We start from the raw sequence: 15,304 nt of genomic DNA, 5'->3' as shown, positions 1-15,304 counted from the left end.
AGTTTTAATCTGAGAGTGATATTTGCTGTTGGACCCTGCCTCAACCAAATGCCATGTATATCTGTTGGAAAGTTTGAATCCAGGCAGCTCCAGTTGTCTTTGAGGTTCAGAGTCCATGTCTGTTTAAGTGTGTTAAGATATTCCTGTTTGTTTAGTCAGTTCAGTTCTATTTTTGGCTTTTATCGAAAGATGCTGATGCATTTTGTTGGTAGCAGAGGACAAGACAAATATTGCAATTGTAAGAACAGTGTCAGAAAGCTGATCTCCTCCTAGACATCCCACACATCAATAATTATTATTAATGGAATACCAAATATTGTGGTAGGTTGGGTTTTTTTTCAGAAACAATGAGAGCACCATTTCTAGTGCATATTAAGCTATTGAAGATCTGTTCAATAGACTACTTATTAATGTTGTATTGCTCAAAACCCATAGCATCTCTAAAATCATGAAATTTTTAGATTGTACAGGCAGTAGTCCGTAAATTTCTTTAACGTCTGTGGGAAATAAATATAAAGGAGCTTTCTCGTAACCTTTCATTAAAAGTCTCTCTGGCTGGCTTCGGCAAGCAACCTGTGTAACACCAGCCTATAAATGTAGGACTGTAAATATATACTCCTATATACTAAAGTTCTGAGCCTGAGAACATCAAGCAGCAGAGGCCCTTTTGTGTGGCTTCATACAGTGCATTTAGTTCATTTACTCCTTACATCGTTTGGCTTCTGTATAAGTATGCTCCTATAGTGCTGTCTCCCTGCCTGGTTTCCTGACAAATCTAGTCTCACAGCCTATGTGAATAGACCCTGAACACACAGTACATCTGGAATCAAAACACTAAACTGAGGGAAACTAAGAGTTAGTTGGTTTTGCAGTGTTTAGCTCTATCTAGCATTCTATATTGCTTTTGGCAGATACTCTTATTTGAAAGCTCACTGAGTCAATATTAAGTCAGGATTCTGAAGAATCTGAAAATACCAAATTGGTTCTTACTGTTTCCCATTGTGGGTCAGGCAGATTTCAGATGGTTCTGTCTTGCAGCTTCCTGGCAAATGTTTCAGTAAATCGTAACACATTTACATTCTGTAGAAACCTTTTACCCCTTAAAACTTTTACAGTTGATCTCCATTGGAGAAATATTTTTAGCAGCTGTCTTTGAAAACTGGGCTTTTAACGAGACTGAATTCCCTGGAAGTCATCAATAAATACAGCATTGTTTGCAGTGGAGTACTGTAGCTTGCTTTTGAAGATAGATTTGCAATTAACAAGACTTCTTAAAAGATGATCTCAGATAGCTTTTAACTTACATGTGTAGTGTTGCCAGATAATATCAGCCTATCATGAAGTTTGGTGAGAACATATTTTTCCCCATTTTATGACTTGATTGTAAAGTGCTCTGACCAGGATGTAGCAAGTATGAATGAACCAGAATGAATTGAGTGTTTGAGCCAGATAGCCCCACTGACCTTAGCGTTAACCTTAAACAGGTTGTAGGTGCAAAGAGCGGCCAGTAGCACTGATGAAGGAAAGGAAGCATTGTACTCAGAAACTGGTAACTTTTTCTCTTTTTACTTCCAGGTCCTACTTAGATATGTATAAGGTGATAATATTTAGTTACCTCTTCTGGGGTGTGCTTACTATAATCTTCATAACGGGAACCACAAGGATCAGTATATTCTGTATGGGCTACTTGGTAGCCTGCTTCTATTTCCTTCTCTTTGGTGGAGACCTGTTGCTGAAGCCCATCAGGAGCATTCTGCGTTACTGGGACTGGCTGATTGCATACAACGTCTTTGTGATTACGATGAAGAACATTCTCTCAGTAAGTTGCTGCTGCATTTCCTCTGCTCTGAGCACTTTTGTGGTTTCACTGCAGAAGTGCACAGCACTTTGAGGGGTCATTAAAAATCCTTTTCAGGACCACAACCTTCTGCTAGTGCAAAGCAGGCTCCAGTTTTGTTCAGAAACTGCAAGGGCATATCCAGAAAATGCCAGTGTATACGTGCTATAGGAAAGTGTGCACCATTGTACTCAGTCCAGCTCTGTGACAGCTCACGAGCTATTGTAAAAGGGCCAAATTCAGAGAGGGCCTAGTTACATTTCTCCTTAGAAGCCTGAGAAAATCTCAGTGGAATGAGAAATGAGTAAGAACTGAAAGATTAGTTAAACCATGGATAAATAGTGCACATTTAATTAAACCTTTTACTTCAAACTAGAATTTTAAAGCCTAACAGCAGATGCAGTTTTTGTATGCTATGTGTTATAGTTAGTGAAATTGACTACAGAATTACAAACTGCATCCCAGTTTCCTTTGAAGCTCGTGTAAATTTCAGATGAATTCACCTGTATTTTATAATTATATATTAATAATTAACTATTAAATACTTCTGCAAAATAGTAAGGGTTTTCTTACATTAATCAACTGTTTAGAGCAGATGCTTGTAGTGGAACTGATAGGTGATTGAGACAAGCCAGTAATTTAAAACTTTATGAAAGATAAATTTAGATTTATTCTTGGCAATCACTTTTTACCTTTGAACATTTTTACTGCTGGACTGAAAAGAGCAGGCATTTTTCTTTTGCATTTATATAAGTCACTGTACTGAAATAAAATTGATTTATGGGTGATTTGAATTTGCGAATGTTCTAAATGCTTACATATGCTTCATTTTATGCTTGGGAATTCAGTGGGGCTACGCGTGTGTTAAGTTAAGCTTGTCCGTGTATATTTGCAAGATTAAGTTAGTGATTTATAAAAGTTGCCTAGCTGTCACAATGCATCACATGCCAGATGTATTACTTTGTCTGAAAAAACACAACAAAAAGCTACATACCTGCTATCTCACTAATAATCGAAAGAACAAATTCTTGCTATTTGAAAGTGATATGTGTCACTGATAAAGACACATATTCTTTTAATCTGTTTTACTAATGAAATATAATACAGCCAATGGGAGTCACGAAATTTTTATGTAATGTAAAGAGTTGCAATACTTTTCTTATCTTTATTTCTGCTGTCCCTTGTTATATGAAACTATTCTTTTACTCTCCAGATAGGGGCATGTGGCTACATTGAATCATTGATTAAGAATAGTTGCTGGTTGATTCAGGCATTTAGCCTGGCCTGTACAGTTAAAGGCTATCGTATTCGTAAGTATAGCTCATTTTTCTACATAATATTCTATAAGTAGAGAATCACTTCAAAATCTTCTGCCATATGTATGTTGTGCCCTCTCCTGATACGTTACTTTGAAAATAATATCATAGTTGCAAGTTCAGTTATTACAGCTTGGGCCTATATCAATGAGCATGACTGAATATTGAAAATGTTTAACAGAACTGAGGAAGATATATATATAGAGAGAGATTATCAAAAAAAAAAAAAAAAGCAGCCAATGTTTTCTGTAAGTGAACAATTTAGTGATACCAGAGCTTACCACTGTTTCCACGTGTATGCAGCTGATGTGATATCTGTGAGTATGGTTTCTCAGTACAACTTGAGCTAGAATAACAGCTCACCCTCACAGCAAGGGGAGGGTGCCTGTTCCCAGCTGCAGACACCCACTCTTCCCTAATGCAGCAGGTGTGGGGTTAAATCGGTTGTAGGGTCACTGAACTGGCAAGAAGCTAAACCAGTAAAAAAGTGAGTATTTTTAGCAGGAATAGTGAAGTTAAGCAATTTGTTTTATGATTACACTGGTGTTCATAATGATGATGGGGAGGGAGTGGATAATGTATGTGGATGGAGGTGAGAGAAGGGAGGAAGGAAGGATGGGGAGTAAGACCCTTCACCTTTCAGTGAGCTATTAATTTGGCACCATTTTGTCTTGCCATCCTGTGTTAATAGTTTGAAAACACTTGATTTTTTTGAATTTTTTTTACTGAATTTAAGGTGGAACTAATTCATCCTAATGAGTCTGCAGCAAAGTTCTGAATTCCTGTTTCTGAAGTCTTTGTGTGTGATCCTCATAGAAAAGTGGAGAGTAGAGGAAAAGAAAGGAAATGCAAAGATGCAGAATCGCCACATAAATGGTGCCCCGTGTTTCTTCTATTATCCAAAACCTCTGGAGGAGCAACAGAGATTTGGCCAGGGGTTTCTGACCCCCCAGAGGACAGGCGCAGCAGGCTTGGAAGCTCTTGGAGCTCCCAGACCTGTTAGAGTGGCTCCCTTGATTGTAAAGCCAGCCTTGAGCCAGAGTCTGCCTCTTGGGTCCTTCTACTCCCTGCTGTAGGACAGCACAGGACATCTGGTTTATAGTCTAGCTCCACAAAGCCCAGGTTTAAATTTCTATTATCCCCAATGAAATGTCTTTTAGAGAATAAATAAATAAATAGCCAAAGCCAAAATCTTTGCTAGTGGAGCTAGGAGGAACGGGATTTCCTCTTTGCTTCTCTCCTCCTACCCCAAAAGAAGCAGTTTTGTGGTTTCAAATATTTTTTTCTCTTCTGCAATGGAAAGAAACATTTGAAGATTCCTGTGAACTGAGATGTGGAGAGGAGAAAGAAAAACATTAGGTGGTCGCAGTCAACTTAAAATTTTTATTTTGACAAATATAAAACACTTCTCATGTAGTTGTTGTTGTTAATAGAAAGTAGAGACAAAAAGTCACTTTGAAATGAAAAACTGAAACATACCATTCCAAAAAAAATACTGAAATGAAGTGTTTCAGGCTAACCAAAAATCCTTTGTTCCTGATCTTCATTTTCAAATACTTCTTAGAATAGGGGGAATTTGTTTGCAAAGTGATTCACTTTTGGTGAATTGTCAGTTTTCACAGGAAATCACATTGTTGGAAGCTTTCCAGCTTTCTGTAAAAGAAAATATAGTGTCCTTCAAATGCATGTCAATTTTCTGAAGAAAAATAAAATTAAAAGACCTCATTAAATGCTTTAAAGGCTAAGTTTATTTAATTGATTAAACGTTATAAAGGAATATTTAATACAACAGTCCTTACGCTGATGGTGTTTTTTTCCAGCAAGTAGCAATCCAGACTGTAAACTGCCTAGTGGTGAAGCAGGAATCATTTGGGACAGTATATGTTTTGCTTTCCTGTTGCTACAAAGAAGAGTCTTCATGAGTTACTACTTCCTTCATGTGGTTGCTGATATAAAAGCTTCACAGATCCTGGCATCAAGGTAACATTCAGTTGTAAAAAATTAAATTAAACAGCTCAAATCTCTCATTACTACCTTGCTTGTTTGTTTATGATAGTACCAAAAGAGTCTAGACCTCTAACATTAAATTAAACAATCCATACTAAATTAATAATTGCAAACCCAAATCTGACATGGCACACATAAGAAAACAAATAATTGAGAATCTGACACAAAATCAAACCATCTTTCCTACCAAACACCATCTGCTGGTCTCATTGCCTTTATTAAAAGCTAGGAAAGTTGACGTGTTGCAGCATTTTCTCAACATCAGTATACATGACAGTGAATGCCAAAGTTTCTAAGTCTTGGAAAGGAAACACTCTACTATCAGAGTGAGTTTGAGACAATGGGCCTTACTAATCGTGACTCCAGAAATGTGACATGAGGAGAAATGCAGAAAAGTTATGACATATGACTTGTGGACACCCTGAGTGTCAGATCACTGAACTCTGAGTAGGGCAGGGAAGTATCACTCTGTTTCTGTCTATTACTTACTCTCTTCTACAAGCATCCACTCAGAGTTATCACTAGCACAACCATTCTTCTGTTTTTTACTAAGATCAGGAACAAAACTCTGTTTTCAATTTCAGGAAGATTTCTGAAGCACTTACTTTTGTCGGATTAAATATATCATGGTATTTTTTTTTCCCCCTGAGAAATATACACACAAAGCACTGACTTCCATGTCTGTGTCTGAGGGCAAAACTTGGCTTGCATCTCCTGAAAGGAAATATTTTTTATCTTCCCTCTCCTTCCCCCTCCAAGGATTTCTTTAAAAAGGAGTTACATTTCACTGTCCATACTGAACAAAATTCCCTGCTGTAATAGAGCTAACAAAAGATCTGTGCTTCAGTCCCGTATTACCTCTCTCAGTGTTTCTGTTCCAGGGTGCATTTCGCTGCTGATGCCCAAGACTGCTGGGTACTGCATTTTTGTATCTCTTAAGGCTCAGTTATTATGGTATGATCCCAGTGAAAATAGCCCAAACCATGGAAATCATGGGTATCAAAGTGTTTCCTCTATTGGGAAGTTTGTGTCCAGAAGGAAAGAGCAGACTAATGTAACTGGCACTGGGCTAGGTTTTAAGAAATATGATTGTTTCCTACTTCAGGCTTTGTATCTTTGGGTTTAAAAGCTACTGAACCTACCAAGGCTTCGGTTCTCCAACAGCGAAAATGGAGACATACTGACCTAGAAGCTTTGTAAAGTTAAGCATATGAATGACTGGGAAGTACCAAGATATTACAGGAAAGAGAATCATATAAATATAGTGATAAAATTGAAAATTTTTGTTGGCTGCTTGGTTTGCTAAAATCCAAGCTTTGAAGTTACTTGGACTATGGAGAAGGTCAGATTTGGATTCAGACAGCGTGGTCTAAGTCTGTCTTTAATTAATATTGTGAAATACAAAATCCTTACCCAATATTGTGAAATACAAAATCCTTACCCAAACAAGATTAAATTCTGATTTGAACAATAGTGATGAGGCTCTGGAGTCAGTTTCCAAGAGTTCATTTCACAGGAATTTAGGAGTCATCGGGTTTCTGAGGAAAACATGCCATTTTTTGTTGTACTTAACTACCATACTTTGGGACAGAAATGATGGCTAGTCATGATCAATTTCCTTTGAAAAAATGTAATTCCAATTATCCTGGATATTACATGGAAGAATCACTAATTTCACAGAAAAGATAGTTGAAAAATTAATGAAAAGTAGACTTCTGAAACCTATAGATGTTCATATTAAATTTCTGACAAAAGAAAGGCTTCAAATCTATTCTACTTCTTTGAGAGAGGTAGCTAATGAGTGAATAATGAAGAAATGACCCAGACATGATCTGGACATTTAAATCACTGAGTCAATTACATTTTAGTGAAATGGAGTTGGAAATTCTTTTGGCAGACCAGAGACTTTCTCAATGATTTGTGTCATCAGGTAGAAAGCACTGTAGTCTCCAGATGGTGAAAGTGAAGCTGAAGCTATGCTCATCATGGTCTTGGATAAAGTTCAACTTTGCTCACAACTGCCAGGGGGCTGGGATGGGGGAGTGAGATAGTTACTGTGCTGAAATGTCTGTAAAGATCAAACCTTGGATGTGTGCAGGAAGTCCTGACTCAACCCTGAGCCCATCAATGTTCTGAGTTCCTGAGGTCTGGAAACTCAAATCACCAACTAGTGGCTAGAGGAACTAGAAGGCTGAGTAGGGATCACAAATCTCAAAATGAAATGATTAATGTGCACAAATTATTATTCTAGATTCGCTGATTATTTCTTTCAGTCTTGGAATAGTTATGTTTGATGCAGATTAAGTAGTGTACAGAAGGAGCAGTTCTCTGAGATTAGCTGGCATAGAAGAAACTTAGAAACATTTAGTATTTCCTCTCCTCTTTTCCTCCCTTATGTCCCCATTGTTGCTGTAGGGGTGCTGAGCTTTTCCAGGCTACGATTGTCAAGGCTGTAAAGGCAAGAATTGAGGAGGAAAAAAAATCAATGGATCAACTGAAGAGACAGTATGTAATTTTTATATATGTGTGTGTGTGTGTGTGTGTGTGTATGTGTGTATATGTATATGTGTATATGTATGTATGTATATGTATATTTTTTTCATTGCCTGTTGGTATTTATCTAGCACCTTCTTTTATAGAAATGCTGATTTGACTTTTGAAACATGATTTGATGATTACAAAAATTCTGCTCTGGGAATTCAGAGATCTGAGGTGTCCCAATATTATATAGTTTTAGAGCCATCTTTTCCCAAAATGTGCTGTAGAATCTAAGCTTTCATTTAAAAATAAAATTACATTTCTAGGACCAAAGGCTATAAGGTTAACATCAAAAAACAGAATGGTATGTACTGATTCACCTACTCTGTAGTGAGCCTGAGATTGTAACAAAAACAGACATTTTCTGTAAATAAAGACAGAAGGTGTGAACATCGCTGCTCATTCTGAAGACTCCTTCAAACCTTTGAAATCTAATGATGACAAGTTAACAAGATCAGCATTTAATTGTTTCACACTTTAGTATCATACCAATGTAACATATAGTCTTTCTCTTTAAGAGATGATCTATGGTATCTGTGCTTCGTTTTGTTTTCTGATGGAGGTCCAGCTCATTTTGTGGTTTTGGGTTATCCTATTTTGTGTGGTATGAGTGCATGTGATGAAAGGGAACTGTAAAAAAAGTCTTTTTTTCTCCATCTTTCTTTCCAGTAGTACCCTGCTATTCTCTCACTTTGTCTTTCCTCATCTCTCAGAAAAGTAGGAAAAAGGACAGTCAAATGCAAATCCCCCTGTGAAACTCATGAAAAGGCTAGGCAGACTACTAATAACAGAGCGCCATGTTAACCCAGTCCCACTTGAAGGTGCAAGCCTAGATTGTTAGAAAATGGGAGCCTAAGACACAGGAACTGTGTTAAAAAACAGAAATCTGAGCAACAAGGGGCCTAGTTAGGGAGGCTGTAGTTAAGAGTCAGCTAAATAGCTTAAAATCACTAGGGACTAAGGAACTTGAGTAACGTTGTGGCCCTGCTGCAGTGGTTGACAATATTCTCATTGACTTCGCCTTTATTAGGATTTTGTTCTGTGCATCTGTATTCCTGGTAAAACTTGCTGCATGCCTGTTCCTTCTGTTTAGTTTGTAGTTCCTCCCTGGTGTTTGGATGCAAACTATATACATTTTACCTTCACTGAAAAACATTTCTTCAATTTAATTGACCTGGAGAGCCTTTTTCTTTGAACAGCCAGTAAGCGACCCCACTTCCTGCCTCTTCTGTAACTGCAGAAGGCTTTCAAAGCCCCTTCATCACCATGCATGAAAAGTCATGACTGCTTCCTAACCAAAAGTCAAAGCCTGCTCCTGACAGCTCCCTCCATGCCTGCATAACAGAAGAAGCACCTGAAGGCTGCAGAGGCCTTTCTGCCTACCTATCTGTGTGCCGGGGGCTTCGCATAAGATGTTTTGGGCTGTTGCTACTCTTTGGGCTGTGGCGTTTCCACAGGATGTTGTTGTTGCTGGTGCTACTCCGTGCTTAAATCATTCTTACCCTAACTGACAAGAAGTGCCTGTCCTGGGAACCATCTTTTCTGTTCATTCTACAAAGTCTGAGATCAAGGAGGTGATACCGCTTACAACAACAACAGAGCTAGTCTATTTTTCTATAAAAGTGGTTGGTTTAGACTTGCAGTATGTCTGACTTCAACAGTAGAAAAGTTAATGGGTACTTGTTTTATTTCAGTCAATGATGTGTGTCAGTACTTCATACGATTTAGGCTGGTTAGGATGAAGCGAACTGTCAGCACAGGAAGAAGTTTTGAACAGCCAAGTTGTCTTGACTGACAAGGAGAAACTTCAGCAGCAGTTGAATGAATGGAGAGAGAAATAGTAGGGAAAGGAATAATAGGGAAAGAAAACTAATCACCCACTGAACTATAATGCAAGCAACTAGCTAAGAGGAAAGGTGTTTTCCTCCCTAGCAAATGATCAGATTAATAAAAGTATTTAAGTGCATTTTGAGCATTAAAATTAGTGATTCATTTGCCTCCAACCCACTTGTATTCAAATAATTTATTACTGTTGCTTTCAATTTTCTTGTTATGTTTTACAAAATGTGAAATCTTAGAAGTCTTAAAAGACCAGACTGTGCCAACTGCTTGCAGGCTTGCGAGAAAGAGATTTGAAGGTTGGCTACATCTGGACAAAATTGAAACAATTTAAGTCTCTTGCAGTTGCAGATGTGTGGGACACGTGAGCTTAAGAGGTGAAGATGTAGCACAAGAAGTGTAGGACCAGCCACATTCCTGATTCGTACTGGCAAGTTACCAGAAAACAATTGCATTAGGCAGAACTCCTTTTTTCTCAGAGCTTCATTTGCTGTGTCGTAGCTCTTGACTGCAATTTTTTCTTCTTTAAAACAATAAAATAGTTTAGGAGGAGCACGTAAGGAGCTTATGAGTGACCTTCTAGGCTTGACCTTTCAGAGCCATTTAACTCCGTATTTTTAAGGGCAAGATTAATGCCAATGTGGAATGGATATTTCCTTTAAAAATGCTGGAGTGCATGGGTGTGTGGATGTGTTTAACAGCTGTTTTTCAGAGTAGGTCAAAAGGGGTGAAGACCCCAATCTGATATGATTATTTTTTTGCTAGAATGGATCGCATCAAAGCCAGGCAGCAAAAATACAGAAAGGGTAAAGAGAGAATGCTGAGCATGAACCAGGAATCATCAGAAGGGCAAGACATTCAGAAGGTTTCTGAGGAAGATGATGAAGGTACTGTTAGCTGGTGTCATACCATAAGTGTGCTGGAATTTGCAAGTCAGCTCTAAGAACCTAGTAAGCCTAATAGTTGGGCAAGTGAGAAATTGCTCTTCAAAACTGGCATCATGTGGCAAGGTTGTTAGCTGAATATCAGTTTAGAGCTTGAGTCGGACAAAATATTATGGGGTTTTGTACTGCAAGAAGTTTTGGGGAAAATGGTTTGCTTTGAAGTTACTTTTGGATGACTTTGGGTTGTTGGTGAAGCTGAATAGCAGTAGGAGTTTGTTTTGAACAGTCTTTATTTATAAAACACAGTGTTACAAATAAGTAGCATTTACATTTTTCCAGCAACATTTTTGAATGTGGTGAGGTTTCTTTTTCAGTCACTGAAATATTTATACACTTTCTAATGTTATTTAAAACATGAGAACAGATAAAATAATATCTATCTTGTGCCACATTTCCAGCACTGGCTAAGTAGGGAACAACACTTACTGGATTTAAATTTTTGGAGCCTAAAACGTAGGGAGATTTTTAGGGATGGTAGATAGGACGGGGGAGATGCATTTCTGTATGTGTCGTGTGGGGACTGAATATGATGACCAGTGTGTTCCTGTCCAGTATGATATTCCTTATCTTTCAGAGAACTAAAAAACAAGTAATTGAATTCAGAATTTTTAATTTCCACTTGCCATTGATTAAAGTTATTTCCAAATCCAGTTTAAGTATCTATTTTAAAATGTTGATTGAAATATAAATAGAAATCTATAAAGAAACTTTTGGGGTTTTTTTCCTTATTCTAATAGAAAAAAATCTACAAAAATAGTTAGTTTGTAATGCGTATATGGATATTGAACATTGTTTCTTACAACACTCAGAATTTATCTGTTTTCAAAGTATTTTTTTCTTGAAATTAGTCAAGTGTGATTGTGTGTTTTAATACACAAAATTGAACTTTTTCATTGTTTTAGACTAGAATCCTGTTTTAACTGCTGGATAAATTAGAGCATTTGTGCTTTGTGGTGATGCTTCTGAATGATTTTTATATTGAGTGTATTCAGTAGATCTAACGTCTGATGTGCTTTTTTGAGAGAAATGAAAAATGATTAAGCAGTGTAAGAAATATGTTTCTCATTTTGTAAAATTAATATTTGGACATATTTTATTTTAGGAGAAGCAGACAAAGAGAAAGCCAAGGGCAAAAAAAAGCTGTGGTGGCGGCCTTGGGTTGATCATGCTTCCAGTAGGTTTTCTCAATCATCTTACAAATACGTGGACTTAACCCTTATATCCTTGACCAGAATGAAGGCATTCCCATGACCTGTTTGTTTTATGCCTGATTTTATGATTGTGACTTGATAGAAGGCTTGTTCGCTTCAGCAAGTGATTTCAGTTTCCAAATCTTTAAGGAGCATGTTTAACAATATTTTGAATTTGTGTGTGTTGGAAGCATAGCTCATGGTACTCTGGACATTCTTACAAAGATATCAAATCAGATAAAAACAAGTGCCAAAAAGAATCCATCTTGACCTCAGAAGTCTCAGCTCCCCCATACTGCAAAGTACAATAAATGTACTTAAAAACGTGAAGGCAAAGGTTTGCCAATACATTCTAACATTAGTCATAATTTCTTTTTCATGTACACACATCATGTATCTTATTTAACAGTTCATCAGTCATTCTACAATCAGCTGTAGAAATCTGAGTACCACAGTAAGGCAGCAGGACTGTTCCCAGGACTAGGCTGTGCAGTGGTCAGCTGAATATCTCTGATCACATTTTAACATGCTGTTGATGCCAGTTATTCTGTTATTTCCACTTTTTTGTGTTTATTTGAGAACAAACATATGTTCAGCCTTGCGCACAAGAAATTATTAGTGTGAATTATTCATCTCATTATTGCATTATGATATTTTAATTAATCTGTAGCCCAGTCCAGGTATAGAATAGAGTTCTTCTCTACTTTGAGGATTGGGTAAAACCAAAAGCTGAGTAAGCTGCATCCTAATCTCAAAGCTGATGTCTGTGTATTGCATCCTTGATCAAGGAAATCAACTGTGAACTATTTAAGAGATACTGGAAATTGTATGAATATTCAAGTGTATACCACTGATCAGAGTAGAATATGAATGCCTATATTTTGCACAGTTGTTTAGTATAACAAGAGTTACTCTCAGTGATACTTATACACATCTGCCTACTCCTTTATTTATCTATGTGTGTCTATTTGTAACTCCAGGGTATATATTTGCCAACAGAATCTCATATGCTTTTTTCTATCAAGTCACAAGTAAACTGTGCCTTATTTTTATTTTTCTAAATGACATATTGCCACTTTTGAGAGACCTATCCTTTTTCAAAAGCCTTATGCAAACAAGCTTCTTGTCATGTAGTTTCATTAAGAAAACAATGACAAAATAGATCAAAACTATAATTTGTGAGTTTTTACTGTAGAATTTCAGGCTACAGTGACTTTGAAGGAATGGGATATGGTCTCTTGTTTATTCAGCACTGGTTTTGTAGTAAGAAGAACTGCTCAAAGAGAGACATTGACTTTGGCTCTCACTCATTTCACCCTCATTATGTAATGTTCTTAGGAGGCAACTTGCATTTTGATATTTAAACAGTGAGCATTCTTGGCATTATTTATTGCAATAATGCAAAACCTTGTGGGAAACATCATAGACCCTGATCCTGCAAACACTGATTGCCTGCCATGTGGCTTACTTCCACATTCACTGAAACATGACAGTTACAGTAGGTGTTCACAGGTTCACAAACTGGAAATAGGCTGTTATACCCCATCGAAGGTCTTTGCTTTTGAAAAACTCTGCTGTAACTCTGTAGCATTCTGCCATACATGGCTATTTCTTCCTTCGTAGATGGGTTTATGATTGTGGTTGTATATATGCTGCTGAGGAACTGGGTTACTGAAGCTCTGAGTTTTATGCCAGCTCTGATATTTGCTAATTTAGATTACTATTGTCATATTTTTTACCACTAGTTTTAAGTTATTCTACAGAAACATACCTCATTTTGTATGTTATAGGAAGTAAAACATAGTCATAATTTGGGGACTGAGTAGAACTGATGGGAAACATGCATGAGGGTTTCCTCATTGACTCTCCTTGCAGAAAAATACAGTTCCTCCTGCACTTGTGGATTAGATATGGAGCCTCATAAAGATCAGCAGGAGTTAGGGCCACCTACTCAGAGGTCCTTGGCTTCTCCCAGGGCACAAGAGTTGTGTTTGATGGAGTGGTAAAGACAGAACTTGCAGCGGTTCTGGGGAGCGCTTTCCCTCTGGACGCAAGGAGATGATGATATTAAAACAACTTCTGCAGGGCTCCCCTCCTACTTCCGCCATCTCATACCACAAGGAAAGCCTGCAAGTCCCTTTTCTCAGTACGAGGAAGTCCCTTTTGTAGTAAGGGTACCCCTGAGTCCAGTCTGGGCATGAATTATTTTACTAGTAAAATTTGGTCTCTGTAATAATCCCTGTAGGTTACTAACATGCTTCTTATTCCATATTGATGTGTACAAGAGTGCATTATTGCTATTCAATCATACCTCCCTCTTTAGTTGAAATGCTGTTGTAAAAGAAGTGTAATTGCTACATTAGGGTGTTCCCTTGGATATACTTTAACCTAAAAAATTTGGAGGGAGATCATTTTCTATGTGTTTTCTTCTGACTCAGAGGCTCCAGTCTGAGTCAGGAGGCTACTCTGGGATTTTAAAGAGCTGCACTACAATATGTGATTCCCCTAGATGTCAGACCTCATCCTGCTGATCATTTGTGTGGACAATTTCCATAGATCATGATGACATATTTTTTTCTGAAAGAAAACTGCAGACTATTGTCCCTTAAAATACATACATCTCTTTAATGTATTTTAAACGGACATTCTCAGAAAGGCCTATACCAAATAATTAACTTGCTTGATCTGAAAAAGTTCCAAGATTCTTTTTCTTTTTTTTCCACCTCTGTTTGGCAATTAGAACTGCTGAAGTGGACTCTGTAGGAGTCCCTCTGTAGGGGTTTCATTGATGTTGAAAGTCATATTTCTATGCACATGATATTCTCTGTGAGGGAATTTTAGACACTGAAGTTATGATCTAATGGAGTTCTGGCAAATTTCACAGTGGACTTGCCCAGAGGTTTCTACTATATTTATTTGTGACCATCTATGTACAAGGATCTGTATAGAATTCAAGGTATGATTGAATAGAATTAAAGCTACTGTTAATTTTCTAGAAACCTATAATGAGGGTTAAATGTACCTTTTATATAGATATATATTGCTCCATATATCCAGATTGTGTGACTTTTCATCTAAGTAACCATTCCTTTATATTTCAGCTTTAGTGTGAAAAATTATTTACCAGTCTTCACTGCTGAATGTTATGCTATGATTTTGATTTTCCTCTTGCTCATTATCTTATTTTTCATTTGTTTCCCTTGTTCATTCATATAGGCCTGTTACTGTTTGAGAAATAAAAACATTGGTTCTGTTCAAGGATATAAGGCCTAGCTTATTCACTGTGCATCTTTTTTGTATCAAGGTTTCAGATTCTTTCTGAATCCATGGGCAAAAAATTGAAACTCATTTATGATCATGTTAATAGTATCCAAGTGATTTGTTTTAAACAAACCAAGGTTTTCCATTACCTCATCAAAGCTTACAAGTTTGAAGAAAGCAATAAATAATACCATCCCATTGTGTAGTTTAAAGGATACCTTAGCATTTAAAGAGCAGTTCTGTATTTTTTGTCCAATAGTACTGTTTATGAAAATTCATTTACTTACTTGCTGGGCTTTTTTTACTTGCTCAAATAACCATCAATTCTCAATTCATTTAGATCTAACTGCCTTTTTTTCTAAAATAATTAAC

At 37.1% G+C, this 15,304-nt stretch overlaps 1 protein-coding gene across 1 annotated transcript in view; it reads left to right on the top strand.

Annotated features, from left to right (window-relative positions):
• PIEZO2 (piezo type mechanosensitive ion channel component 2) overlaps window positions 1–15,304 on the top strand; it is a 318,339-nt gene that overhangs the window by 256,139 nt on the left and 46,896 nt on the right. The window contains exons 26-31 of the mRNA XM_067290714.1: window positions 1,576–1,819; window positions 3,051–3,147; window positions 4,974–5,133; window positions 7,576–7,665; window positions 10,303–10,424; window positions 11,584–11,655. Coding sequence (XP_067146815.1) covers window positions 1,576–1,819; window positions 3,051–3,147; window positions 4,974–5,133; window positions 7,576–7,665; window positions 10,303–10,424; window positions 11,584–11,655 — 785 coding nt within the window. The remainder of the gene's footprint in view (window positions 1–1,575; window positions 1,820–3,050; window positions 3,148–4,973; window positions 5,134–7,575; window positions 7,666–10,302; window positions 10,425–11,583; window positions 11,656–15,304) is intronic.

Source organism: Apteryx mantelli, chromosome 2, assembly GCF_036417845.1.
Source record: "Apteryx mantelli isolate bAptMan1 chromosome 2, bAptMan1.hap1, whole genome shotgun sequence".
NCBI lineage: Eukaryota > Metazoa > Chordata > Aves > Apterygiformes > Apterygidae > Apteryx > Apteryx mantelli.
Note: the sequence above shows the minus strand (reverse complement) of the source record. Positions and strands in the feature narration are given on the sequence as shown.